At 41.9% G+C, this 27,351-nt stretch overlaps 1 protein-coding gene across 1 annotated transcript in view; it reads left to right on the top strand.

Annotated features, from left to right (window-relative positions):
* Positions 1 to 27,351, top strand: part of LOC128644699 (hyccin 2) — a gene marked incomplete in the record, with an annotated part of 276,864 nt that overhangs the window by 154,415 nt on the left and 95,098 nt on the right. Inside the window, 1 exon segment of the mRNA XM_053697212.1 lies at positions 7,466 to 7,546. Within this exon segment, the coding sequence (XP_053553187.1) occupies positions 7,466 to 7,546 (81 nt within the window).

Raw genomic sequence — 27,351 nt, 5'->3', positions numbered from 1 at the left:
GACACTCTAAGCTATGGTTGGGCACTTTGTTTATAAAGTTCTAAATATATGTATTCAAACATTTATTTGCCTTGACTCAGAATGTTCAACATTCCTTATTTTTCAGACAGTCAGTTTCATATTTGGGATAATGCATTTGAAATTATTTATTTTTTCATTGCTTCTGGTTGCTAGAAGCTTGTTCTTTGGCATTTTTTTCCCATTCCTGAAACTGTCATTTAAGGAATTTGATCAATTTTGCTTTATATGTTGTTTTTTTCTCTTACATATTGCAAGATGTCTCACGTTGCATCTGAGTCAGAAGATACTACAGGAAAATCGCTGTCTACTGCTGGAGCTACCAAGCTAAGTGTATCTGCTATAATTTTTGGTATCTGTTTCTCCAGCTGTTGTTTGTATTACATGTCATGACAAACTTATTAATGCAGATAAAATTTCCTTTAGTACTGTTACATTACATGTTGCTGTTCCGTCAACATCTAATTTTTCAGAGTGTTCCTGATAAACATAAGAGATTTTATTTTTTAAATCCATTAAGAAGGTTATGTCTGTTATTTCCCCTTCTAGTTTATATAAAAGTCTTTTAAAACTTCTCTTTTTTCAGATGATTTTTTAAATGAACATCATCATTCTGATAATGGTTCTTCTGGTTCAGAGGTTTCTGTCTCAGAGGTTGATGCTGATAAATCTCTGTATTTGTTCAAGATGGAATTTATTCGTTCTTTACTTAAAGAAGTATTAATTGCATTAGAAATAGAGGATTCTGGTCCTCTTGATACTAAAATCTAAACGTTTAAATAAGGTTTTTAAATCTCCTGTAGTTATTCCAGAAGTGTTTAATCTCCCTGATGCTATTTATGAAGTAATTTCCATGGAATGGAATAATTTGGGTAATTCTTTTACTCCTTCTAAACGTTTAAGCAATTATATCCTGTGCCATCTGACAGATTAGAGTTTTTTTGGGACAAAATCCCTAAGGTTATGGGGCTGTCTCTACTCCTGCTAAATGTGCTACTATTCCTACGGCAGATAGTAATTCATTTAAGGATCCTTTAGATAGGAAATTTGAATCCTTTCTAAGAAAAGCTTACTTATGTTCAGGTAATCTTCTTAGACCTGCTATATTTTTAGCGGATGTTGCTGCAGCCTCAACTTTTTGGTTAGAAGCTTTAGCGCAACAAGTAACAGATTATAATTTTATAGCATTATTATTATTCTATAACATGCTATTAATTTTATGGGTGATACCATCTTTTGATATCATTAGAGTTGATGTCAGATATATGTCTCTAGCTATTTTAGCTAGAAAAGCTTTATGGATTAAACTTGGAATGCTGATATGTCTTCTAAGTCAACTTTGCTTTCCTTTTCTTTCCAGGGTAATAAATTATTATTTCAACTGTTTCTGGAAGGAAGGGAACTTTTTTACCAAAGGATAAAAAATCTAAGGTAAATTTAGGTCTAATAATCATTTTCATTCCTTTTCTCACAATAAGGAACAAAAGCCTGATCCTTCATCCTCAGGAGCGGTATCAGTTTGGAAACTATTTCCAGTTTGGAATATATCCAAGCCTTATAGAAAATCTATAGCTAGCTCCTAAGTACCCATGAAGGTGCGGATCTGATTCCAGCTCAGCTGGTATGGGGCAGATTACGTTTTCTTCAAAGAAATTTTGATCAATTCCGTTCTCAATTTCTGGTTTCAGAACATTGTTTCAGAAAGGTACAGAATTGGCTTTAGTTAAGGCCTCCTGCTAAGAGATTTTTTTCTTTCCCGTGTCCCAGTTAACACAGCAAGGCTCAGCATTTCTGAAATGTGTTTCAGATCTAGAGTTGGCTGGAGTAATTATGCCAGTTCCAGTTCTGGAACAGGGGCTGGGGTTTTATTTTATCTCTTCATTGTACCAAAGAAGGTCAATTCCTTCAGATCAGTTCTGGATCTATCAATATTGAATCGTTATGTAAGGATACCAACATTCAGTTTCTGTAGGACTGTCCTGCCTTTTGTTTAGCAAGGGCATTATATGTCTACAATAGATTTACAGGATGTGTATCTGCATATTCCGATTCATCCAGATCACTTTTAGTGTCTGAGATTCTCTTTTTAGACAAGCAATACCAGTTTTTTGGCTCTACCGTTTGGCCTAGCCTCAGTTCCAAGAATTTTTTTCAAAGGTTCTCGGTGCCCTTCTTTCTGCAATCAGAGAACAGGGTTTTGGTATTTCCTTATTTGGACGATATCTTGGTACTTGCTCAGTCTTCTCATTTTCGAAGAATCTCATACGAATCGACTTGTGTTGTTTCTTCAAGTTCATGGTTGGAGGTTCAATTTACCAATCAATTCATTGATTCCTCAGACAAGGGTAACCTTTTTAGGTTTCTAGATAGATTCAGTGTCTATGACTCTGTCCTTGTCAGACAAGAGAAGTTTAACATTGATATCAGCTTGTCAAAACCTTCAGTCACAATCATTCCCTTTGGTAGCCTTATGCATGGAAATGTTGGGTCTTAGGACTACCGCATCAGATGCGATCTCCTTTGCTCGTTTTCACATGCGACCTCTTCAGCTCTGTATGCTGAACCAATGGTGCAGGGATTACTCAAAGATATCTCAATTAATATCTTTAAACCGATTTTACGACACTCTCTGACATGGTGGACAGATCACCATCGTTTAGTATAGGGGGCTTCTTGTTCTTCCGACCTGGACTATAATCTCAACAGATGCAAGTCTTACAGGTTGAGGCGCTGTGTGGGGGTATCTGACGGCACAAGGGGTTTTGGAATCTCAGGAGGTGAGATTTCCGATCAATATTTTGGAACTCCGTGCAATTTTCAGAGCTTTTCAGTTTTGGCCTCTTCTGAAGAGAGAGTTGTTCATTTGTTTTCAGATAGACAATGTCACAACTGTGGCATACATCAATCATCAAGGAGGGACTCACAGTCCTCTGGCTATGAAAGAAGTATCTCGAATTTTGGTTTGGGCGGAATCCAGCTCCTGTCTAATCTCTGCGGTTCATATCCCAGGTATGGACAATTGGAAAGCGGATTATCTCAGTCGCCAAACGTTGCATCCGGGCGAATGGTCTCTTCACCCAGAGGTATTTCTTCAGATTATTCAAATGTGGGAACTTCCAGAAATAGATCTGATGGCTTCTCATCTAAACAAGAAACTTCCCAGGTATCTGTCCAGATCCCGGGATCCTCAGGCGGAGGCAGTGGATGCATTATCACTTCCTTGGAAGTATCATCCTGCCTATATCTTTCCGCCTCTAGTTCTTCTTCCAAGAGTAATCTCCAAGATTCTGAAGGAATGCTCGTTTGTTCTGCTGGTAGCTCCGGCATGGCCTCACAGGTTTTGGTATGCGGATCTTGTCCGGATGGCCTCTTGCCAACCGTGGACTCTTCCGTTGAAGACCAGACCTTCTGTCTCAAGGTCCTTTTTTCCATCAGGATCTGAAATCCTTAAATTTTAAGGTATGGAGATTGACCGCTTGATTCTTGGTCAAGAGGTTCCTCTGACTCTGTGATTAATACTATGTTTCAGGCTCGTAAATCTGTATCCAGAGAGATATATTATAGAGTCTGGAAGACTTATATTTCTTGGTGTCTTTCTCATCATTTTTCTTGGCATTCTTTTAGAATACCGAGAATATTACAGTTTCTTCAGGATGGTTTAGATAAGGGTTTGTCCGCAAGTTCCTTGAAAGGACAAATCTCTGCTCCTTCTGTTCTTTTTCACAGAAAGATTGCTATTCTTCCTGATATTCATTGTTTTGTACAAGCTTTGGTTCGTATAAAGCCTGTCATTAAGTCAATTTCTCCTCTTTGGAGTTTGATTTTGGTTTTGGGGGCTCTTCAAGCTCCTCCATTTGAACCTATGCATTCATTGGACATTAAATTACTTTCTTGGAAAGTTTTGTTCCTTTTGGCCATCTCTTCTGCCAGAAGAGTTTCTGAATTATCTGCTTTTTCTTGTGAGTCTCCTTTTCTGATTTTTCATCAGGATAAGGCGGTGTTGCGAACTTCTTCTGAATTTTTTCCTAAGTTGTGAATTCCATCTACATTGGTAGAGACATTGTGGTTCCTTCATTATGTCCTAATCCTAAGAATTCTAAGGAGAAATCGTTGCATTCTTTGGATGTTGTTAGAGCTTTGAAATATTATGTTGAAGCTACTAAGTCTTTTCGAAAGACTTCTAGTTTATTTGTTATCTTTTCCGGTTCTAGAAAGGCCAGAAAACTTCTGCCATTTCTTTGGCATCTTGGTTGAAATCTTTAATTCATCTTGCCTATGTTGAGTCGGGTAAAACTCCGCCTCAGAGGATTACAGCTCATTCTACTAGGTCAGTTCTACTTCCTGGGCGTTTAGGAATGAAGCTTCGGTTGATCATGGTTTGCAAAGCGGCAACTTGGTCCTCTTTGCATACTTTTACCAAATTCTACCATTTTGATGTATTTTCTTCTTCTGAAGCAGTTTTTGGTAGAAAAGTACTTCAGGCAGCGGTTTCAGTTTGAATCTTCTGCTTATGTTTTTCATTAAACTTTATTTTGGGTGTGGATTATTTTCAGCAGGAATTGGCTGTCTTTATTTTATCCCTCCCTCTCTAGTGACTCTTGTGTGGAAAGATCCACATCTTGGGTAGTCATTATCCCATACGTCACTAGCTCATGGACTCTTGCTAATTACATGAAAGAAAACATAATTTATGTAAGAACTTACCTGATAAATTCATTTCTTTCATATTAGCAAGAGTCCATGAGGCCCGCCCTTTTTTGTGGTGGTTATGATTTTTTTGTATAAAGCACAATTATTCCAATTCCTTATTTTATATGCTTTCGCACTTTTTTCTTATCACCCCACTTCTTGGCTATTCGTTAAACTGAATTGTGGGTGTGGTGAGGGGTGTATTTATAGGCATTTTAAGGTTTGGGAAACTTTGCCCCTCCTGGTAGGAATGTATATCCCATACGTCACTAGCTCATGGACTCTTGCTAATATGAAAGAAATGAATTTATCAGGTAAGTTCTTACATAAATTATGTTTTCTTCCCATAAACATCTTAGAGCTGAGGGCAATCTTCAATCCTCTTCTGGCATGGCCTCAGTTAGCTTCAACCCAGTTTTTTCAGGTTTCAGTCGGACAAAATAACGTCAGTGCCTTATATCAATCATCAGGGAGGAACTCTGAGTTCATTAGCCATGACAGAGGTAGCCAGGATTATTCAGTGGGCAGAGACCCACAATTGCTGTCTGTCTGCAATCCACATTCCAGGGGTGGACAACTGGGAGGCGGATTTTCTGTGCAGACAGACGTTTCATCCCGGGGAGTGGGAACTTCACCTGGAGGTGTTTGCCAACTTTGTTCGCAAGTGGGGGCAGCCAGAGTTGGATCTCATGGCATGCCAAACTTCCGAGGTACGGGTCGAGGTCGAGAGATCCTCGGGCTGTGCTAATAGATGCACTGGCAATTCCTTGGGACTTCAGACTAGCGTATGTGTTTCCTCTGTTTGCTCTCATTCCACGAGTCATTACTCGAATCAGACAGGAGAGGGCATCAGTTATTCTCATTGCTCCGGCATGGCCTTGCAGACTCTGGTATGCCGATATGGTGGAGATGTATTTTCTTCCATCTTGGAGTCTTCCGTTAAGGAAGGACCTTCTACTTCAGGGGCCCTTCCTTCATCCAAATCTCTTTTCTCTGAAGTTGACTGCTTGGAGATTGAACGCTTGAATCTATCTAATCGTGGGTTTTCAGAGGCGGTCATTGAGACTATGATTCAGGCTCGCAAGCCTGTTACTAGAAAAATTTACTATAAGATATGGCGTAAATACATTTATTGGTGTGAATCCAAAGGCTACTTTTGAAGTAGAGTTAGGATTCCTAGGATTTTGTCTTTTCTCCAGGAGGGTGGAGAAGGGTTTAGCTGCAAGTTCCCTGAAGGGTCAAATTTCTGCTTTATCTATTTTGTTGCACAAGCATTTGGCAGATGTGCCAGATGTGCAGTTTTTTTGTCAGGCCCTGGTTAGAATCCGGTCTACGTTTTAAGTTTGCTACTCCTCCATGGAGTCTTAATTTGGTTTTTAGAGTTCTTCAACGGGCTCCGTTTGAGCCTATGCATTCTTTGGATATTAAAATGTTAACCTGGAAGGTTTTGTTTTTGGTTGCTATCTCTTTGGCTAGAAGAGTTTCAGAGCTCTTAGCACTGTAGTGTGAATCTCCTTACCTTATTTTGATAAGGTGGTACTGCGTACTGCCTTAGATTTCCTTTCAAAAGTGGTTTCGGATAGGAATATTAATCAAGAAATTGTTGTTCCTCCTTTTTGTCCTAATCCTTCTTCTCAGAAGGAGCGTTATTTGCACAACCTGGATGTGGTTCGTGGGTTGAAATATTATTTACAGGCGACTAAGGATTTTCGCCAGTCTTCTTCTTTGTTTGTTGTGTTTTCTGGAAAAGCAAGGGTCAGAAAGCTACGGCTACTTCTCTTTCTTTTTGGCTCAGGAGTGTTATTCATTTGGCATATGAGACTGCTGGATAGCAGCCTCCTAAGAAAATCGCGGCTCATTCCACAAGGGCTGTTTCCTCATCTTGGGCCTTAAAAAAATGAAGCTTCTGTGGAACAGATTTGCAAAGCTGTCACTTGGTCATCTTTACACACTTTTTCTAAATTTTATAAGTTTGATACTTTTGCTTCAGCTGAGGCTTCTTTTGGGAGAAAGGTTCTTCAAGCAGTGGTGCCTTCTGTTTAAGGTTACCTGTCTTATCCCTCCCTAACCATCTGTGTTCTATGGCTTGAGTATTGGTTCCCAACAGTAATTAAGATGATCCGTGGACTCACTATATCTTAGGAAAGAAAACATAATTTATGCTTACCTGATAAATTAATTTATTTCCGGATATAGTGAGTCCACAGCCCGCCCTTATTTTCAGACAGTTTATTTTTTCATGTAAACCTCTGCACCTTTTTGTCACTTCCTTTCTCCTTGCTTCTGGTAGAATGACTGGAGGTTATGGGTAAGGGGGTGGTATTTAACAGTTTTGCTGTGATGCTCTTTTCCGCCTCCTGCTGGACATGAGTGATATCCCAACAGTAATTAAGATGATCCGTGGACTCACTATATCCGGAAAGAAAGTAATTTACTAGTTGAGCATAAATTATGTTTTTTTTGTTACCCAGATACTGTGGTTGGAATCTTCTTCTTCTATTAGCATTACTAGTGACATCCCCCAGACATTTAGGCAGCAGAGAATATAAATCCATCCCTAATTATAGGTGTTTTAGATGCAGTGAATGGACTTTTCTCAGATAATTCATTAAGTGTGAGGTCTGAGCTCAGTTATATATACTTTGCAGACAAATTTAGTTTAATTTGATGAAAAATATTATGTTAAGCAGTGGTATGGATGTGACAGTCCCAATGGGCTCATTCTTTCTCTCTCTCTGTCTCTCTATCTCTCTTACAGGAAATTGCAGACAAAGATGGAAACAATAAGATTTTATCGTTTACTATTCCTTCATTGTCCAAGCCTTCAATCTATCACGAGGTTAGTCAAGGAAAAATAAATATCAAAGTCATTATATATATATATATATATATATATATATATATATTATTCTTCTGCATGCTAATATAAAAACAAAAACAATGGAAACATACAGGCATGATTTGGTGGCATCCAACAAATCAGTTCTTCCGCAGACCATCTTTACTCTCAGGTGACTTGAAACTGAACTTTGTCTTTCCTTCAGTCTCTTATACCTCAACATCTGTGCAGAACCAGAAAAAATGTTTGGTCCAGAAGACCGTGTTACCTTTTTGTCAAACAAAGCAAAGGATAATACATCAAAAAATATAATTATAACTTCTTATTGAAAAGAAAATAATAAAATAAATCAAATGAGTGGTAAACAAAAGTGATAAATAAAAAAGGATGTTATATTTTGTACAGAATTTGAAACACTGTTACATGAGTTGTGTAGAAAAAAATGATATAAAACATACAAAAAGTGCAAAACAATACATATAACTATATAACATAAATAACCCAATTAAAATGATATCATACTGCTATAAGAATTATTTATAATTGCTATTATATCTTGGGTTCTCACTCTCTGGTGGGAGTTCCTGGCACCTTGCTGTCTAACAACTGGTTATATACCTTTTAGATTTGAATTCTTACAGCATTGTGAGACTAACTGACCATTAACATATCTCAAGTAAGTTTGGCTTCCTTTCTGGCATATTAAAATATATACATTATCAAAACCTATGTGAATATAGAATTTTGCAGTGCTAACAAATAACAATAATATATTTTATTATACATAGTAAACCATTTCTTACATCAATATGGATAGTACAATGCATTGTCAAGGCATATCATCTAAAAGAGCAGTGTTATCAGTGGGGCTAAGGGCTCATTTTTGAAGGCCAGATTAAATTATCTTCTGTCACAATAAATATATATGACTTTATATATGTATATTTCTTTTTTCTTGTCATTTTCCTACTTAATATTTGTTTTGTTTTGCACTGCTCACATTGGTGGTTATTATCTAGGGTCAGCACAGATAACTAGAACTTGATTCCAAAATACAGACATTTCTATATCTTGGTTCTTATCTGTAGATAACATCAAGATCCCTTTCCTTCTTATCCATCTTGTTCCTAACATTTATTAAGAAAGGAGGGGGGTCAGTAAGGGTAGCCACTATTGGTTAGTATTATATATGAGCCAAAATCTAGACATTTCTGTAGGCCAAGGAGTGATACCTATAAATATTTTACATTCCTTTGGAAAGCTCATGAGCCTCTGGCATTCCTGCTTTGGGCTATCCTACTAAGGTTTGATACGTTGTTCCAAAGCAAGACTTGCAAAGAATGTTTATTCTAATTTGACTGTTTCCAGCCTAATTAAAAAAGAGTGCACAAAACTCCCCCCGTTTCTTTCCTAAGATATGGTGAGTCCACAACGTCGTCATTTACTGTTGGGAATATCACTCCTGGCCAGCAGGAGGCGGCAAAGAGCACCACAGCCAAACTGGTAAGTATCACTTTCCTTACCACAACCTCCAGTCATTCTCTTTGCCTTGGTACATGGTGGAGGTGAAGTTTTGGTGTCCGGAGAAAATTCACTTCACTTCAAGCAAGTTTTAACCAGTTCAGAAAGCCAGAGTAGGATTACTCTGTTCTTTCCGCTTTCTTTCTAATGACACGGTGAGTCCACAGATAATCTGTAATTACTATTGGGAATATCACTCATGGCCAGCAGAAGGAGGCAAAGAGCACCACAGCAAAGCTGTTACATATCACCTCCCTTCCCTCCAACCCCAGTCATTCTCTTTGCCTATGTTTAGGTGTCTGGAAGAAGATTCTTCAATCAAGATTTTATTATTTTTCATCAGTGCAAGTTTGTTCTGATTTTTCCTGGGGTTTAGCCGTAGCCCATGTCAGTCTCTTCAGTAGAGCAGTGGTGGCTTTTAAGCAATTGGGAACTTGTGGGTTATAATCAAATAGATATTGCTGCCCTAACCTGAAGGCCTGAGGGAGATCACTCAGTCTTTTTCTTTTTCCTCAGCTCCATGTGAGGAAGGATGTCTCTCATACTTAGTGAGCTGCCATGCTGCCCTGCAGATTACATAGAGGTAAGTGCTAAGTTTATTTTTCTAGGAAGCAATACAGAAAAATTATTGGCACTTTAACAGTTTTTCTGTTGGGGCATTTGACTCAATTTTCCTTATGTTGGTCATAGGACAATGAGAGGCAGTTGTGCAGGCACTGGGGGCGTGAGGAGAAAGGACTATAGACTTAGTTCTTTTTATTTGAAAGTTACGGTGGTTTTTACTTTCTGTAGCTTTTATTTTACAACAAATGATGGCCGAGAGGTTCTGGTGGTGACGCCCACAATGTCTGTGCTAGAAGCGGTAAAGTATTTGCACGCTTTTTCCTCCTTATTCAGTCCGGAGGTGTCCTTTCTAGTTGCGGTTCCGCTTTTTATAGCTTAACGGTTCCAGATACAGTGCGGAGCAGTTCTGTTGGAGTCCGGATATTCTGTTACTGAGGGAACGGTTCATTTCTCCGGTGGTCTGCAGGACAGGTAGGCACCTCAGCAGGCTGGCTGAGGTGTAGGGGCTGCCAGGGGCGTTATAAGAAGTTTTTTTGTGACACGATAAAAAAGTTACCGTTTAAAAGGGGCAGTACCATTTTTTGTGTGACATGTTTAGTGACAAATAAAAGTATTTTATTTTTCATTTGGCTAATTTTTGGGTAAAGATAGATCAAGAGGTCCTGCAGAATGTGACTTGTGCTTTATGATTTTTTTTTTTTTTTTTTTTTTATTGAAGTTTCAAAAGATGCAGAGAATACCAATACAACATTTGCCCAGTCATAACATTAACATACAAATATAACATCAAGATTGTGACACCTATTATATCTGTTAGGCTGGTAGAGGAGTAGTTGATCTATATAACAAGTCATACAGTTTAGGGGCTCAAAGAAATATATATAACAATAATAATAAAGTAAGGCTAGCTCTAACATGTAGAAACCTATGTTGTGTCTAGGGAGGTGTCAAATATATGGTTGGGCTAACTGAAAGAAAACTTCATTTTATGTTTTAATAATTGCGTTCAGATCACCACATCTTTAGGATGAATAAGATAAGTATTTCTGTGATGATGTGGGGAGTTAGCTTTTAGCGCGACCACAAGTAGGTCGTAGAACACTGGAAGGAAGAGGGGTTACAGTGGACAAGAGCCACTCGAATATTGGAAGGGGGGAGGGAAGGGGGAGGAGAAAACAGGGGGGCGGAGCTCACTCTGGCAAGACTGCAGTATGGGTTAGTTTATAAATCTATGTATGCCATATGTGAACAATGCAGTGGCTACAATTGGGAAACATGAGGGCATCTTATGTGCTGTGTGTGTCTATGGGACTAGGGCCCGTATATCATTGGAAGCTGGGGGGATATACATTTAGGTTATTTACTTATTATCTTTTCCTCCTACTACCGTGGAGTAAGATAAAGCGTGGTGTGCGAGGAAATTTAACTATGGAGTAGGCCTTTTTGCCATAGGGAATAGAGGGTATATTTATATGTCTAATGAGAGGTATAATGGAAATTTACTGGTAGGTCTTAGGCTGCTCAACTATGAAGTGTGGGGGACTAAATATACATACTAGATCTAGTAGGCATAAATATACTTTAATAATGCAACAGGGGATTATCCCCGCATGTAGGGAGGAGGTAGAGTCATAGATAGAGCAAGGAATAACCCACAAACATCATAATGGAGAGCATATTCGAGTAGCCCTAGCCTATAAATTTACATCGACATGAAGAACAACATGAACAATATTGTTAGAAACACTTGCATGTAGAAAATGTTACCATTGGATACATACCTATGTCTAAATTGTAAACACAGATTAATATATTATGTAGGTATAAATAAAACATTATACTATAGAAACAGGTATAAGAATATATGCTCCTCCATAACAGTGCAGCAACTAGCTAATGTCATAGTATTAAACACAACTGTACCTTTAATAAAGATTGTATCAACCTGCGATATGAGGAAATCGTTATACATTGTTACCTCATTGGGCAAAGCATGTAAACTAGAGTAATGAGACAATTTTACAGAAACTTAGATATTATAGGCTCATTCTATAGCCAGAACCTCATTAAGAATGGGGAGTATACCTTAAACACTAGGTCATATATGGAGAGATAGAGTGCATCCAGCATGCCAGTTTGTGCAAGCTCTAGGAAATAAGCCCTTGATCTATCTAAGTAGGTGACTGATGCAGAAACAGAACATGATCTGTGACATATTTTGTTAGGATATTAGATATTACTCATACAGAATCAATATCTGTGTGGCTCAGGGTAGTATAGGTAAAATATAAATAATGCAAGTGCTATCAAATAACATACAAAAGGCAGTAGGGGCTAATAAAGCAGAATACTGGTAAGGGAATGGTTTATGTACTAGATACACCAATTTTCAGCAGGTAATGAGTGGTAAGCGTGTCCAATGTTAATGTCAGGATCAGTCCAGATTGGTGCGAGTGTCGGGGTGATAGCAACAATGGGTGGTTTGTATGACAATGAATAGGTCCCCTGCTGTAAGCTTCCAAAGGATCCTCAGCCAATGCCCAGCTTAGGCAAAGCTTGTGTTGGATAGTCCAATTCTCTTTGATGGTATGGATAAGAATCAGACCGGGCACCAAGAGGGGATCCGCTCCCCAATACCCGATACCATGAGCAGATGAGATGGACATCGGCCCGACATGAGAGCCGCACTAAGAGTCTAGCCTGGCCAGGAGAGGAGTAAGAGAGGTAGCGTGATCTCCATGCAGAGAGGCTTGAGCGCTGGAGGTGAGAATTAAGTCGGAATGCATTTAGATACTTTCGCGTCTGAGGATCATGATGCTGGGCAGTCTGATTAATCAGGACCCCTTTGTGTGCCGTTAGATTCCCTGCTTGTACGTGACCGTTCATTTTCCTTCCTGCCCCAACAGTGTTTAACGCAGTGAGAGTTGTAAGCGGCCTGTACAGTTGCTTTGTGGAGCGTACACAGGGATCTGCTACGCTGCTTGATGAAATAAGAGTGTTAGGGCTCAGGTATGATTGCGGATCTCGGTGAGGCAATATGACAGGCATCGGGTGTAGTATAGCCTTGATCTGTCAGTCCCGGTATGACAGCTTCTTTGTGGATAGTTGCGTCTATGCTTAATTGCACCGGGTTGCCCGGTATGGGCCCAAATAATATGCAGGTCGAGACTTCTCCGGGTTGCTCCTCATGTAGTTGTACAGGGCAAGGATGAGGGGATAGTGGATCTCCTGCCCGGTCCGCCATGTGCATATCACAATTGGGTAGGTGCGAAACGCCATCTTGGCTGCGCAGCTCTGTGATAGTGGACCGCAAGCTGTTAAAATGACTATCAGCTCTGTCCAGTAAGCCTAACAGCAGAGAGTGAAGGTACTTAGTAGAGTTTTCCATCTCGTATGCAAAGTATGGTAGAAATATAGGTTCCTAGAGTGACATATATTGAAGTTTTATCGATTAAGTTCCAGGAGCACTGCTATGGAACGTCTCTCTCCTTTGGCAGTTGGCTCCGCCCCCTCTGTGCTTTATGTTTTAATGTTAATGTGGAACCACCAATCCCTTTCTGTTCCTCATGTATTAAGAGAACATTGAATTACAGGGATAAACTTTTTGAATCTGAGCCAGCATTGTCTGAGGATGCTGTTCAGGGGTCTCCTGCAAATGTTCAAGATATGCTGCAGCTTTCTCCTCAAATGTCCCAAATGTTATCGTCCACACATGCAGTGCCCTGCGCTTTCTCACAAACTCTGATTGGAGTTTCATTGCAAGACATCACTACCCTTATGTCTTCGGCGGTACCTGATGCGCTGTCTGCTTTTCCCATGCTGCAGGGAAAGCGCAAGAGGAAATCTAAGGATTTAGGGAGTAAGGTTTCTGACACAGTCGTGGCTGTTCCGAATGTTCCTTCCCAGAAGTCTGAGGAGGAAGATACTTTGGTGGCATCTGAGGGTGAAATCTCAGATTCAGACAGTGTAACTCCTTCTTCTGATGCTGAAGTGGTATCATTTAGATTTAAGCTGGAGCACCTCCGTTTTGTTACTTAAAGGGACATTATACATTAATTTTTTCTTTGCATAAATGTTTTGTAGCTGATTTATATAGCCCATAAAGTAATTTTTTTTTTTTTTTTAAATGTATAGTTTTGCTTATTTTTAAATAACATTGCTCTGATTTTCAGACTCCTAAACAAGCCCCAAAGTTTTATGAGAATACCGTCCACTACCTTCTCCAGCTTGCTCCTGTTTGTGTAAAGGGTCTTTCTTCTGTTATGTGCGATCAGTCCACGGGTCATCATTACTTCTGGGATATAACTCCTCCCCAACAGGAAATGCAAGAGGATTCACCCAGCAGAGCTGATATAGCTCCTCCCCTCTACGTCAGTCCCAGTCATTCTCTTGCACCCAACGACTAGATAGGATGTGTGAGAGGACTATGGTGATTATACTTAGTTTTTATGACTTCAATCAAAAGTTTGTTATTTTACAATAGCACCGGAGCGTGTTATTACTTCTCTGGCAGAGTTTGAAGAAGAATCTACCAGAGTTTTTTACTATGATTTTAACCGGAGTAGTTAAGATCATATTGCTGTTCTCGGCCATCTGAGGGAGGTAAAGGCTTCAGATCAGGGGACAGCGGGCAGATGAATCTGCATTGAGGTATGTAGCAGTTTTTATTTTCTGAATGGAATTGATGAAAAAATCCTGCTATACCGTTATAATGACATGTATGTATACACTTCAGTATTCTGGGAATGGTTTTTCACCGGAACTACTCTGTTAAAGGTCACTAATCCTTTTAATAAATATTGTCATGTTAAACGTTTTTGCTGGAATGTAGAATCGTTTACATTGCTGAGGTACTGAGTAAATAAATGTTTGGGCATTATTTTCCACTTGGCAGTTGTATGCTTTAAATTGTGACAGTTTCGTTTCTCCTCACTGCTGTGTGTGAGAGGGAGGGGCCGTTTTTGGCGCTCTTTTGCTACGCATCAAAAAATTCCAGTCAGCTACTATTATATTTCCTGCATGATCCGGTTCACTGACAGATCTCAGGGGTCTTCAAACTTCTTTGAAGGGAGGTACATTCTCTCAGCAGAGCTGTGAGAATTTTTATTGACTGTGAATAAAAACGTTACTCTATAATTTTTTATGTCAAATTTAGTTATTTACTAATGGGAACAAACCTTTGCTAAAAGTTGTGTTATTTTAAACTTGATGCTATAACTGTTTTCAGTTCATTATCTCAACTGTCATTTAATCGTTTAAGTACCTCTTTGAGGCACAGTACGTTTTTGTTAAAAAAGGATTATAACCAGGTTGCAAGTTATTGCTAGTGTGTTAAACATGTCTGACTCAGAGAATGATATCTGTGTCATTTGTTCCAATGCCAAGGTGGAGTCCAATAGAAATTTATGTACTAACTGTATTGATGCTACTTTAAATAAAAGTCAATCTGTACAATGTGAACAAATTTCACCAAACTGCGAGGGGAGAGTTATGCCGACTAACTCGCCTCACGCGGCAGTACCTGCATCTCCCGCCCGGGAGGTGCGTGATATTATGGCGCCTAATACATCTGGGCGGCCATTACAGATAACATTACATGATATGGCTACTGTTATGACTGAAGTTTTGTCTAAATTACCAGAACTAAGAGGCAAGCGTGATCACTCTGGGGTGAGAACAGAGTGCGCTGACAATACTAGGGCCATGTCTGATACTGCGTCACAGCTTGCAGAGCATGAGGACGGAGAGCTTCATTCTGTGGGTGACGGTTCTGATCCAAACAGATTGGATTCAGATATTTCAAATTTTAAATTTAAATTGGAGAACCTCCGTGCATTACTAGGGGAGGTCTTAGCAGCTCTCAATGATTGTAACACCATTGCAATACCAGAGAAAATGTGTAGGTTGGATAAATACTTTGCGGTACCGGCGAGTACTGACGTTTTTCCTATACCTAAGAGATTAACTGAAATTGTTACTAAGGAGTGGGATAGACCCGGTGTGCCGTTCTCACCCCCTCCAATATTTAGAAAGATGTTTCCAATAGACGCCACTACTCGGGACTTATGGCAAACGGTCCCTAAGGTGGAGGGAGCAGTTTCTACTTTAGCTAAGCGTACCACTATCCCGGTAGAGGATAGCTGTGCTTTTTCAGATCCAATGGATAAAAAATTAGAGGGTTACCTTAAGAAAATGTTTGTTCAACAAGGTTTTATATTGCAACCCCTTGCATGTATCGCGCCGATTACGGCTGCGGCAGCATTTTGGATTGAGTCTCTGGAAGAGAACCTTAGTTCATCTACGCTAGACGACATTATGGACAGGCTTAGAGTCCTTAAACTAGCCAATTCATTCATTTCGGAGGCCGTAGTACATTTAACCAAACTTACGGCTAAGAACTCTGGATTCGCCATACAGGCACGTAGAGCACTGTGGCTAAAATCATGGTCAGCTGATGTTACTTCTAAGTCTAAATTACTTAATATTCCTTTCAAAGGGCAGTCTTTATTTGGGCCCGGGTTGAAAGAAATTATCGCTGACATTACAGGAGGTAAGGGCCACGCCCTACCTCAAGACAAAGCCAAAGCTAAGGCTAGACAGTCTAATTTTCGTCCCTTTCGGAATTTCAAACCTGGAGCAGCGTCAACCTCCTCTGCACCAAAACAGGAAGGAGCTGCTGCTCGTTACAGGCAAGGCTGGAAACCTAACCAGTCCTGGAATAAGGGCAAACAGGCCAGGAAACCTGCTGCTGCCCCAAAGACAGCATGAACCGAGAGCCCCCGATCCGGGACCGGATCTAGTGGGGGGCAGACTTTCTCTCTTCGCTCAGGCCTGGGCAAGAGATGTTCAGGATCCCTGGGCGCTGGAGATCATATCTCAAGGATACCTGCTAGACTTCAAATTATCTCCCCCAAAAGGGAGATTTCATCTGTCAAGGTTGTCAACAAACCAGATAAAGAAAGAAGCGTTTCTACGCTGTGTACAAGATCTGTTATTAATGGGAGTGATCCATCCAGTTCCACGGTCGGAACAAGGACAAGGGTTCTACTCAAACCTGTTTGTGGTTCCCAAAAAAGAGGGAACTTTCAGGCCAATCTTAGATTTAAAGATTCTAAACAAATTCCTAAGAGTTCCATCGTTCAAAATGGAAACTATTCGGACAATCTTACCTATGATCCAAAAGGGTCAGTACATGACCACAGTGGATTTAAAAGATGCTTACCTTCACATACCGATTCACAAAGATCATCAACGGTATCTACGGTTTGCCTTCCTAGACAGGCACTACCAGTTTGTAGCTCTTCCATTCGGATTGGCTACGGCCCCAAGAATCTTCACAAAGGTTCTGGGTGCCCTTCTGGCGGTACTAAGACCGCGAGGGATTTCGGTAGCTCCGTACCTAGACGACATTCTAATACAAGCTTCAAGCTTTCAAACTGCCAAGTCTCATACAGAGTTAGTTCTGGCATTTCTAAGGTCGCATGGATGGAAAGTGAACGAAAAGAAAAGTTCTCTTTTTCCTCTCACAAGAGTTCCATTCTTGGGGACTCTTATAGATTCTGTAGAAATGAAGATTTACCTGACAGAAGACAGGTTAACAAGGCTTCAGGATGCATGCCGTGTCCTTCATTCCATTCAACACCCGTCAGTGGCTCAATGCATGGAGGTGATCGGCTTAATGGTAGCGGCAATGGACATAGTACCTTTTGCACGCCTACACCTCAGACCGCTGCAATTGTGCATGCTAAGTCAGTGGAATGGGGATTACTCAGATTTGTCCCCTACCCTGAATCTGAATCAAGAGACCAGAAATTCTCTTCTATGGTGGCTTTATCGGCCACACCTGTCCAGGGGGATGCCATTCAGCAGGCCAGACTGGACAATCGTAACAACAGACGCCAGCCTGCTAGGTTGGGGCGCTGTCTGGAATTCTCTGAAGACTCAGGGATTATGGAATCAGGAGGAGAGTCTCCTTCCAATAAACATTCTGGAATTGAGGGCAGTTCTCAATGCCCTTCTAGCTTGGCCCCAATTAACAACTCAGGGGTTCATCAGGTTTCAGTCGGACAATATCACGACTGTAGCTTACATCAACCATCAGGGAGGGACAAGAAGCTCCCTAGCAATGATGGAAGTATCAAAGATAATTCGCTGGGCAGAGTCTCACTCTTGCCACCTGTCAGCAATCCACATCCCGGGAGTGGAGAACTGGGAGGCGGATTTCTTGAGTCGCCAGACTTTTCATCCGGGAGAGTGGGAACTTCATCCGGAGATTTTTGCCCAAATACTTCGACGTTGGGGCAAACCAGAGATAGATCTCATGGCGTCTCGCCAGAACGCCAAACTTCCTCACTACGGGTCCAGATCCAGGGATCCGGGAGCGGTTCTGATAGATGCTTTGACAGCACCTTGGAACTTCGGGATGGCTTATGTGTTTCCACCCTTCCCGCTGCTTCCTCGATTGATTGCGAAAATCAAACAAGAGAGAGCATCTGTGATTCTAATAGCGCCTGCATGGCCACGCAGGACTTGGTATGCAGATCTAGTGGACATGTCATCCTGTCCACCTTGGTCTCTACCTCTGAGACAGGACCTTCTGATACAGGGTCCATTCAAACATCAAAATCTAACTTCTCTGAAACTGACTGCTTGGAAATTGAACGCTTGATTTTATCAAAGCGTGGTTTTTCTGAGTCGGTTATTGATACCCTGATCCAGGCTAGGAAGCCTGTTACCAGAAAGATTTACCATAAAATATGGCGCAAATACCTATACTGGTGCGAATCCAAACGTTACTCCTGGAGTAAGGTTAGGATCCCTAGGATATTGTCTTTTCTACAAGAAGGTTTAGAAAAGGGTTTATCGGCTAGTTCATTAAAGGGACAGATTTCAGCTCTGTCCATCTTGTTACACAGGCGTCTGTCAGAAAATCCAGACGTCCAGGCCTTTTGTCAAGCTTTAGCTAGGATCAAGCCTGTGTTTAAAGCCGTTGCTCCGCCATGGAGTTTAAACTTAGTTCTTAACGTTTTACAAGGTGTTCCATTTGAACCCCTTCATTCCATTGATATAAAATTGTTATCTTGGAAAGTTCTGTTTTTAATGGCTATTTCCTCGGCTCGAAGAGTCTCTGAGTTATCAGCATTACATTGTGATTCTCCTTATCTGATTTTTCACTCAGATAAGGTAGTTCTGCGTACTAAACCTGGGTTCTTACCTAAGGTAGTCACTAACAGGAATATCAATCAAGAGATTGTTGTTCCATCCTTGTGTCCAAATCCTTCTTCAAAGAAGGAACGTCTTCTACACAATCTGGATGTAGTTCGTGCCCTCAAGTTCTACTTGCAGGCAACTAAAAATTTTCGCCAAACTTCTTCCCTGTTTGTCGTTTATTCTGGACAGAGGAGAGGTCAAAAAGCTTCTGCTACCTCTCTCTCCTTCTGGCTTCGTAGCATAATACGTTTAGCCTATGAGACTGCTGGACAGCAGCCTCCTGAAAGAATTACAGCTCACTCCACTAGAGCTGTGGCTTCCACTTGGGCCTTTAAGAATGAGGCCTCTGTTGAACAGATTTGCAAGGCTGCAACTTGGTCTTCGCTTCATACTTTTTCCAAATTTTACAAATTTGACACTTTTGCTTCTTCGGAGGCTATTTTTGGGAGAAAGGTTCTTCAGGCAGTGGTTCCTTCTGTATAATGAGCCTGCCTATCCCTCCCGTCATCCGTGTACTTTTGCTTTGGTATTGGTATCCCAGAAGTAATGATGACCCGTGGACTGATCGCACATAACAGAAGAAAACATAATTTATGCTTACCTGATAAATTCCTTTCTTCTGTTGTGCGATCAGTCCACGGCCCGCCCTGTTTTTTAAGGCAGGTAAATATCTTTTAAATTATACTCCAGTCACCACTTCACCCTTGGTTACTCCTTTCTCGTTGATTCTTGGTCGAATGACTGGGACTGACGTAGAGGGGAGGAGCTATATCAGCTCTGCTGGGTGAATCCTCTTGCATTTCCTGTTGGGGAGGAGTTATATCCCAGAAGTAATGATGACCCGTGGACTGATCGCACAACAGAAGAAAGGAATTTATCAGGTAAGCATAAATTATGTTTTTCATATGCAAAAGAAGGGGGAGGGGGAGTGTCTTATTTCCCACTTACAGTTGGCTTTCCTGCTTCCTTTTCAACAGAGCTAAACTGAGAGCTTCTAAGTAAGTTTTTAAACCATTTTATACTGGATTTTTATATCAGTATCTGTGCATCTTATTATTTACAGTAGTGTTTATTACATGCAGTTATATGAAAATTAGTGTATACTGTCCCTTTAAGGAGGCTTTGGCAACATTGGACGACTCCGACACTACTGTCGTAGTCAATCCTAAGAAGTCTAGTGAACTTAACAAGTATTTTGATTTACCTTCCATGGTGGAGGTTTTCCCGGTACCAGATCGGGCCACAGAGATTATTGCTAGGGAATGGGAGAGACCGGGTATCCCTATTTCTCCATCCCCTATTTTTAACAAGTTTCCTATTGTTGACTCCATCAAGGAGTCTTGGCAGACCGTCCCCAAGGTGGAAGGGGCAATTTCCACTTTGGCTAAGAGAACCACTATTCCCATAGAGGATAGTTGTTCATTTAAGGATCCTATGGATAAGAAGTTGGAGGGGTTGCTCAAAAAGATGTATGTACACCAGGGTTTACAATAGCAACCTGCGGTGTGTATTGCTACTGTCACTAGTGCGGTGGCATACTGGTTTGATGCATTGTCTGATTCTATTCAGACAGACACTCCCCTTGAAGAGATCCAGGATAGGATCAAGGCCCTTAAGTTGGCCAATTCTTTTATTACGGATGCTTCCCTACAGGTTATCAAGCTGGGAGCAAAGATTTCTGGTTTTGCCGTACTGGCCCGCAGAGCCTTATGGTTGAAATCCTGGTCTGCAGATGTTTCCTCTATGTCTAAGATTTTGGCGATTCCCTACAAGGGTAAGACCTTGTTTGGGCCGGGCTTGGCTGAAATTATTTCTGACATTACGGGGGGAAAGGGTAATTTCCTCCCTCAGGATAAGCGGAATAAGCAGAAGGGACATCAGAGTAATTTTCGTTCCTTTCGAAACTTCAAAGGTAAGCCTTCCTCTCCCTCTGCCAAGCAAGATCAGTCCAAACCTTCCTGGAGGACCAACCAGTCTTGGAACAAGGGGAAGCAATCTAAGAAGCCTGTTAATGATTCAAAGTCAGCATGAAGGGTCTGCCCCCGATCCGGGACCGGATCTTGTGGGGGGCAGACTTTCCTTCTTCGCTCAGGCCTGGGTTCGGGATATTCCGGATCCCTGAGCGGTGGACATCTTGTCTCAGGGATACAAACTGGAGTTCAAGACCTTTCCTCCCAGGGGCAGGTTTCTGCTCTCAAGATCATCTCTAGACCAGATAAAAAGAGAGGCATTCTTACACTGTGTTCGAGACCTTTCCGACCTGGGAGTGATAGTTCCTGTTCCAATGCAGGAACAGGGTCTGGGATTCTACTCCAATCTGTTCGTGGTTCCCAAAAAAGAGGGAAATTTCAGACCAGTTTTAGACCTCAAAAGTCTAAACAAGTTCCTCAGAGTACCGTCCTTCAAGATGGAAACTATTCGTTCCATTCTTCCTTTGGTTCAAGAGGGTCAATGTATGACAACAGTAGATGCGTTACCTGCATGTTCCTATCCACAGGGATCATCACAAGTTTTTGTGGTTTGCTTTTCTAGACAAACACTTCCAGTTCATGGCTCTTCCATTCGGCCTTGCCACAGCTTCCAGAATTTTTTCAAAGGTCCTGGGATCCCTGTTGGCGGTGCTCCAATTGCGGGGCATTGCAGAGGCGCCTAATCTGGACGTTATTCTGGTTCAGGCGCCATCCTTTCAACAAGCGAACTCCCACACAAAGATGTTGTTATCCTTTCTGCATTCTTACGAATGAAAGGTGACATTAGGAAAGAGTTCCTTAATTCCAGCTACAAGGGTAGTGTTCTTGGGAATCATAATAGATTCCCTATCAAATCAAAGATCTTCGACTCTTTTTGTCTGGCCCTTCAGTCCTCTCCTCGGCCGTCAGTGGCTCAATGTATGGAGGTGATCGGTCTGATGGTAGCTGCAATGGACATCATTCCGTTTGCCCTTTTCCACCTCAGACCTCTGCAGTTATGCATGCTCAGGCAATAGAACTGGGATTATGTGAATCTGTCTCTGCGATTTCTTCTGGATTAGGCGACAAGTGACTCTCTTCCTCGCAGACCCACCTGGGTGATTGTAACAACGGTCACCAGCCTGCTTTCTGCTTGCCATTCTTGTTCTATTTGCCATGTGGGAGCACCCGGTTCCTCGGGGAATCAGGGGTCTGCTGAGCCATCCGCCTCTGGGGGTCCTGTCTCCCAAAGAGCGAGTTCCCTACATGCGGGTAATCCAGTTTATAGTTCCTCCATGCGGGGTGGTGTGTTCCCCCCCAGCGATGGCTCGTCTACACAGTCCAGACGTTTCTTTAAGAATGTGCTCGTGCCCTGTTGTCCCGGGTATTCCACCTTGGGGTGGGCCTCCGCAGTATCCTGAGGGTTCTATTCCGGAGTGTTGTGCATTTCGGTACAGTATTGTGCGCCTTCGTGTGTTGCTTAGACATCTGTTTGTGTCACTGAATGACCCTATCGTACATAGATATGGGAATTTTCAGTCCGATGGTCCGAATGGTACTAAACGTTAGACATATGGGGATGAGGTAATCTCCTATTGTCTTTATTTCTGTTTCGTTCCCAGTTTTGAGATGGGGCTCCGTTTGGCTGGTCCGACGGGTAGGCCCGTGTCCTTTTTTTGGGTGTTAACCCTTGATATTTTAGTTATATCCGATGGATGTCTTTTATTTGTTTTTGTTTCCTTCGGGAACCATCTGGGATTGATACTCTTGGTTACTTCTGCGGAAGTTCTTGGACATGTTAGTCCTATGTTTAAAATGTCTGTTTTTCCTTTTCCTCTGTGAGGGAGAGTTCATACAGCTTGCTGGTTAGGACCCTTAGTACGGGCTGGCCCTGTTTGTGTTCGTCCGGTCTTGCTGCTGCTCAGACACGTGGCGCTGTTTCGACTGTGGTTTGGTGCTAGCGCTGAGTGCTCAGATTATAATTTTTTCATGTTCCACTGCAGCATTCGAGAGGAACCCGAGGGTTCCTGAGGCGGGAAGGATTTAACTGGTCCTTATAGCTTCTAGTAGTAGGTGAGAGTGTTCCGTTGCATCACTCTGTCAGAGCCTTGTGTGTCTCCTCCAGGTGGGAGAGGGTGGGCGGACTTCGGTCCCGTTACCGCTGTGTGAGTGGTTTGCCTTCAGTTTTAGGCTTCAGGATGGTCCTGTTAGGACTGGATCCTACGGCTTCTGGATAAGCTGTTCTGCTTGCGGAGGGTTTTCTTTAAGACTTGCTGCAGCTCTGGACTCCTTATAGGGGATGTGTCTGCTGTTCTAGTGTCTGGATGCAGTTTTTATTCTTGGACGGTAGGGTCTGTCCAAATGTTGGGACCTTTAGGTTTCTTTTCATGTCTCCAGGTGAGTCAGATACCCTTTTGGGGATCTGCATCCTGGATGATGATTGATCCCTGTGGGGACTTGTCTAGCTCAGGGTCACCCGGAGCTGGGAAGGTTTAGCACCTTATTTTCTCTGTACCCTCTGCCTGTGTGGAGGTAATGGAGAGCCTAACCCGGCTAGTAGGGTTTTGTGGACTTCAAGGTTCCCTGCTGTTGTTCTGTGACTAAGAGGTCCCTTTATATGACTTCTTGCCCAGCTCCTTGGAGCCTGAACTTTAGCTAGGGATGGTCCCTTCCTTTAGTCGGGGCCTGTGAGTCTCTCGTTATCCGAATTTAGGATATGTGTCCATTCCCCTTTTTGTCTGACTTTTGGCCAGTTGGGGTGTTTAGTTCTAGGGTGAGACTGCCTGAACTATTGGAAGCCTGGGCCTATTTTCCTTCAGGGACTCTGCTTCTGGGACTTTGCTCCTTTTCTTAATCCTATTTTGGATTCTGGGATCTCAGGATTGGTCGTAGTGTTCTTTGGTAGTGGGAACTTGGGCTGTGTCCTTGATCTATCTACCTGTCCGGGTCAGATTCGGCCTGGTATTAGAATATTTATTACTCCTTACTGAGTATCCCATGTCATCTGGGAGTTCTTGGGTGGCTAGTACCTTTGAGTGTGGGTTTCGACTCTACTGCTGGCGTGGGGTTCCAATTTCTGTTGCTCCTTAGGGTTGCAATTCCCTGGTTGGTTGCTAGTGTCCCTGTGGATTTCTGCTTTGCAGGTCATTGGGGTTGGCTGTGCCTCTGTTTGGCATGCGACCTGTAAGGGGGTCCTCTTCTAGGACATTTACGTTGAGGTTTTTATACCCACTTAACTGGTGGTTCGGACCTTTGGCTCATTGTTCTTTCCAGTTCTTTCCCTTTTATATGGGCTATTCTCCTTTCTTTGGAGATGAGGTCCTTTTTTGTTTAGGACCTCTTTAGGTCGGGAGGCATAGGGTAGAGGGGGTCCGTCTGGGGCCTTTCCAGTTCTAATCAGATTGTGGGCCTTGTTTTGAAAGATACTTATCAGTTTAAGGCCTTATCTGGGGTCAAAGTCGGGTTGTCCTTGTACTCTGGTGAGATGGTCCTTCCATCTCTTTACTCGTTCCTGTATCAGTTTCGGGATTCTTTTTGTTCCTGTACTGCATCTGTGTGGCTGGGTTGGTCCAGCTGGGTATGGGTCTGCAGGCAGGACTTAGTGGCCTAAGGGATAACTACCCTGCCTAATACGCTAAAGGCTTAGAGTTTGAATCCCGCTGTGGCAGCTTTCTTAATAAAGGAATGTCCGAGCGGTCTAGGGATCGAGGTATCCCTTGTCTGTGAGAGCTTGTTAGTTCAGTCTGCAGGGAGAGGTTTTCTCTTTCTCCTTGTCCCTACACAGGAGATGATTTTCTCTTCCTTCGGATTCCGATGGTATATTCTTCTTCTTGTGAGGCCTTGATGGAGGCTTGTGTTCTCCTTTTTAGGGGCCTAAGTGTAGGTCGGACAAATTAGGTTGCTGAGAGAATGCCCTCTGTTGAGGGATTGTTTTTATATGGTCCATTTACTGTGGACTGCTTCTTAATTCCTTGCAAGCTTTTTGGTTTCATCTAGTTATGGACACAGTGTTGTTGATCCTGAGGTTTTGTCCTGGGTCTATTACACATTTTCATGATGAATACTTTGGTATTCTGTGGGTGGTCGCAGGGAGGACTTTGCATCTTCTGTTACGTCCTTGCTTGCAGATTGTTGGGGTGATGTTTTCCTTTCTCCATGTCCGGATTATTCAGTTTTTTCACTTCATGTGGTGTGGCCTTATTCTCGGTTTGGATCCATTTTTGTCTCCGTGAGTCGGGTCTTCGCACACTTGAGGTGTTTTCTGTCGTATTAAAGGAACCTTTTGGTTTCTTCGGTTCCTTGTTTTGCCCCTGGGGGCTTAGGGTGGTTGGAGGAACTGTTTATTGGGGCGACGGTATCTCTTGGAGGACTGTTGGCTAAGTCGAGTCCGTTTGCAGTCTCTTGTTTTGGCTGTGAGTCAGTGTCACTGGGGCTTTTCTTCAAATTCTTTCAATTTTTCTCGGCTTTGGGTTGTGGTTCAGGTCTGGTGCCCTCAGTTTGGGCCGCCTATGTACCCTCCTGTCTTGGCATTCAGTGTCCTCTTTAGCTTGGGTATTGATTTCCCAAAAGTAATGAATGCTGCTGTGGACTCTTTCCATTTAAGAAGAAAAACATAAATTATGCTTACCTGATAATTTCATTTTCTTCTGATGGAAAGAGTCCACAGCACCCCACCCGTAATCTGTGGGGCGTCCTTATATTCTTCTGGCACCTTTTCACTCTGATCTTTCTTCTACTGTTCCTTGTTCCTCGGCAGAATGACTGGGGGATGAGGGGAGTAGGAGGAGTATTTAAGCCTTTGGCTGGGGTGTTTTTGCCTCTTCCTGGTGGCCAGGTTCTTATTTCCCAAAAGTAATGAATGCTGCTGTGGACTCTTTCCATCAGAAAAAAATAAAATTATCTGGTAAGCATAATTTATGTTATATCACCCTGAATTTTCACTGCAGCTGGCGGGGTTCTGCTGCATTGTTTTGTTGTACTCTGTAACGAGTGATAACGGAGGGTGTTTTTATTTATTTATTTAATAGAGAGAAGTACGTCAAGACTGTCACTGTTTTTTGTACTTTGTGTGAGGGTCAGAAGGCAGGCTCTTTATTAGAAAATGAGGCGCTTTGCATGTTACACTTTTGGAACCTCTCATTGCAGTTTTGCCGCCATAAAGGTTTTCTCTTCCTCTTAAGAAACGTGCTCTCATAATGGCAGTGCAGTTTGTTGGCATTCAGTTATAGCTACACAGATTGATAATGGTATTTCACGGCTAACTTTGCCGTTTTTGTTTTTGATGATAAAATGTCAGTCAGGTTTACACTCCTCAGTCAGGCTGAGGTGTAACGGCCATTCTTGTTGCTTTAACCTGTATAAGGCTAGACTTGCCACGGTCGGCTGTTCTTAAAGTGACAGTGTTTAACTATTACATTTTTTATATATATATATATATATATATATATATATATATATATATATATATATATATATATATATATATATATATATATATATACTTTCTTGCCCTGTGTTTTTTTGGGAAAGAACGCTGTTGGTTATTACACACTGGCTTACCTTTAGAAGGCGCAAGCAGTGTATGAGAGTTGCTGATATGTTTCCTTATTTGATAGGGCAAAAAATATACAATAATAGTTTCAAATGCTTTCACTACTCTTGAGGGTAGAGAGAGAGCATTGCCTCTGAGCCCATTGTCTCCCATGATGATGCTATTTAGGCAGTGCCACAGCTTTCTCCTGAAATGTCCCTAGCCTCTATGGGGTCACATGCACTGCCTTGCGGTTCCTCTCAATCTCCTGGAGGAGTTATTTGCCTGCAGAATTTACTGCCTAGGTATCTTCTGCGATATCTGTGGCATTATCTGCTTTTCCTATACTAAAGGGAAATCGCAAGAGGAAAATTAGAGATTCAGATAGTAAGGTTTCTGTACCACCTTCTGCTACACTAGTTGCCCTTCCTCATAGGTGGGATGAGGAGAATACGTCGGTAGCCTCTGAGGGATCAATTGTCTAAGCTTGAGGCTTACATGGAAGTTTGTATTGCCACTGTGCCAAGTGCAGCATCTTAATGGTGCAATGCCTTGTTTGATTTCAATTTGAAAGGGACTCCTTTGGCGGATATCCAGTACAGAATTCAGGTTCTTAAGCTAACCAATTCTTTTATTTCTGTGGCTATCATGCAAGTTTTTAAGACGGGAGCAAAGATTTCTGGCTTTGCTGTGCTAGCCCGCGGGGCGTTGTGGCTATATTCTTGGTTAGTGGATTTTTCCTCTAAGTCCAAGCTTCTGGAGCTTCCTTACAAGGGTAAGACCTTGTTTGGTCTTGATTTGACAGGAATATTTCTGATATTACGGGTGGAAAAGGGTCTTTTCTTCCACAAGACAAGAGGAATAAACCTAAAGAAGTTTGGCCCCAATCTGGGATCGGTCCAAGTGGGGGGCTGAATCTCTCTGTTTGTCTTCAAACATGAATACGAGATGTCCCAGATAGGCTGTGGACATAGTTCCACCTCTCAATTTTATCTGCAGGCAGATAACAGTGAGGCATTTTTGAAGTACGT

Source organism: Bombina bombina, unplaced genomic scaffold (genome assembly GCF_027579735.1).
Source record: "Bombina bombina isolate aBomBom1 unplaced genomic scaffold, aBomBom1.pri scaffold_450, whole genome shotgun sequence".
Taxonomy (NCBI): domain Eukaryota; kingdom Metazoa; phylum Chordata; class Amphibia; order Anura; family Bombinatoridae; genus Bombina; species Bombina bombina.
The sequence above is the reverse complement of the archived record's forward strand: the minus strand, read 5'-3'. Positions and strand labels throughout refer to the sequence as shown.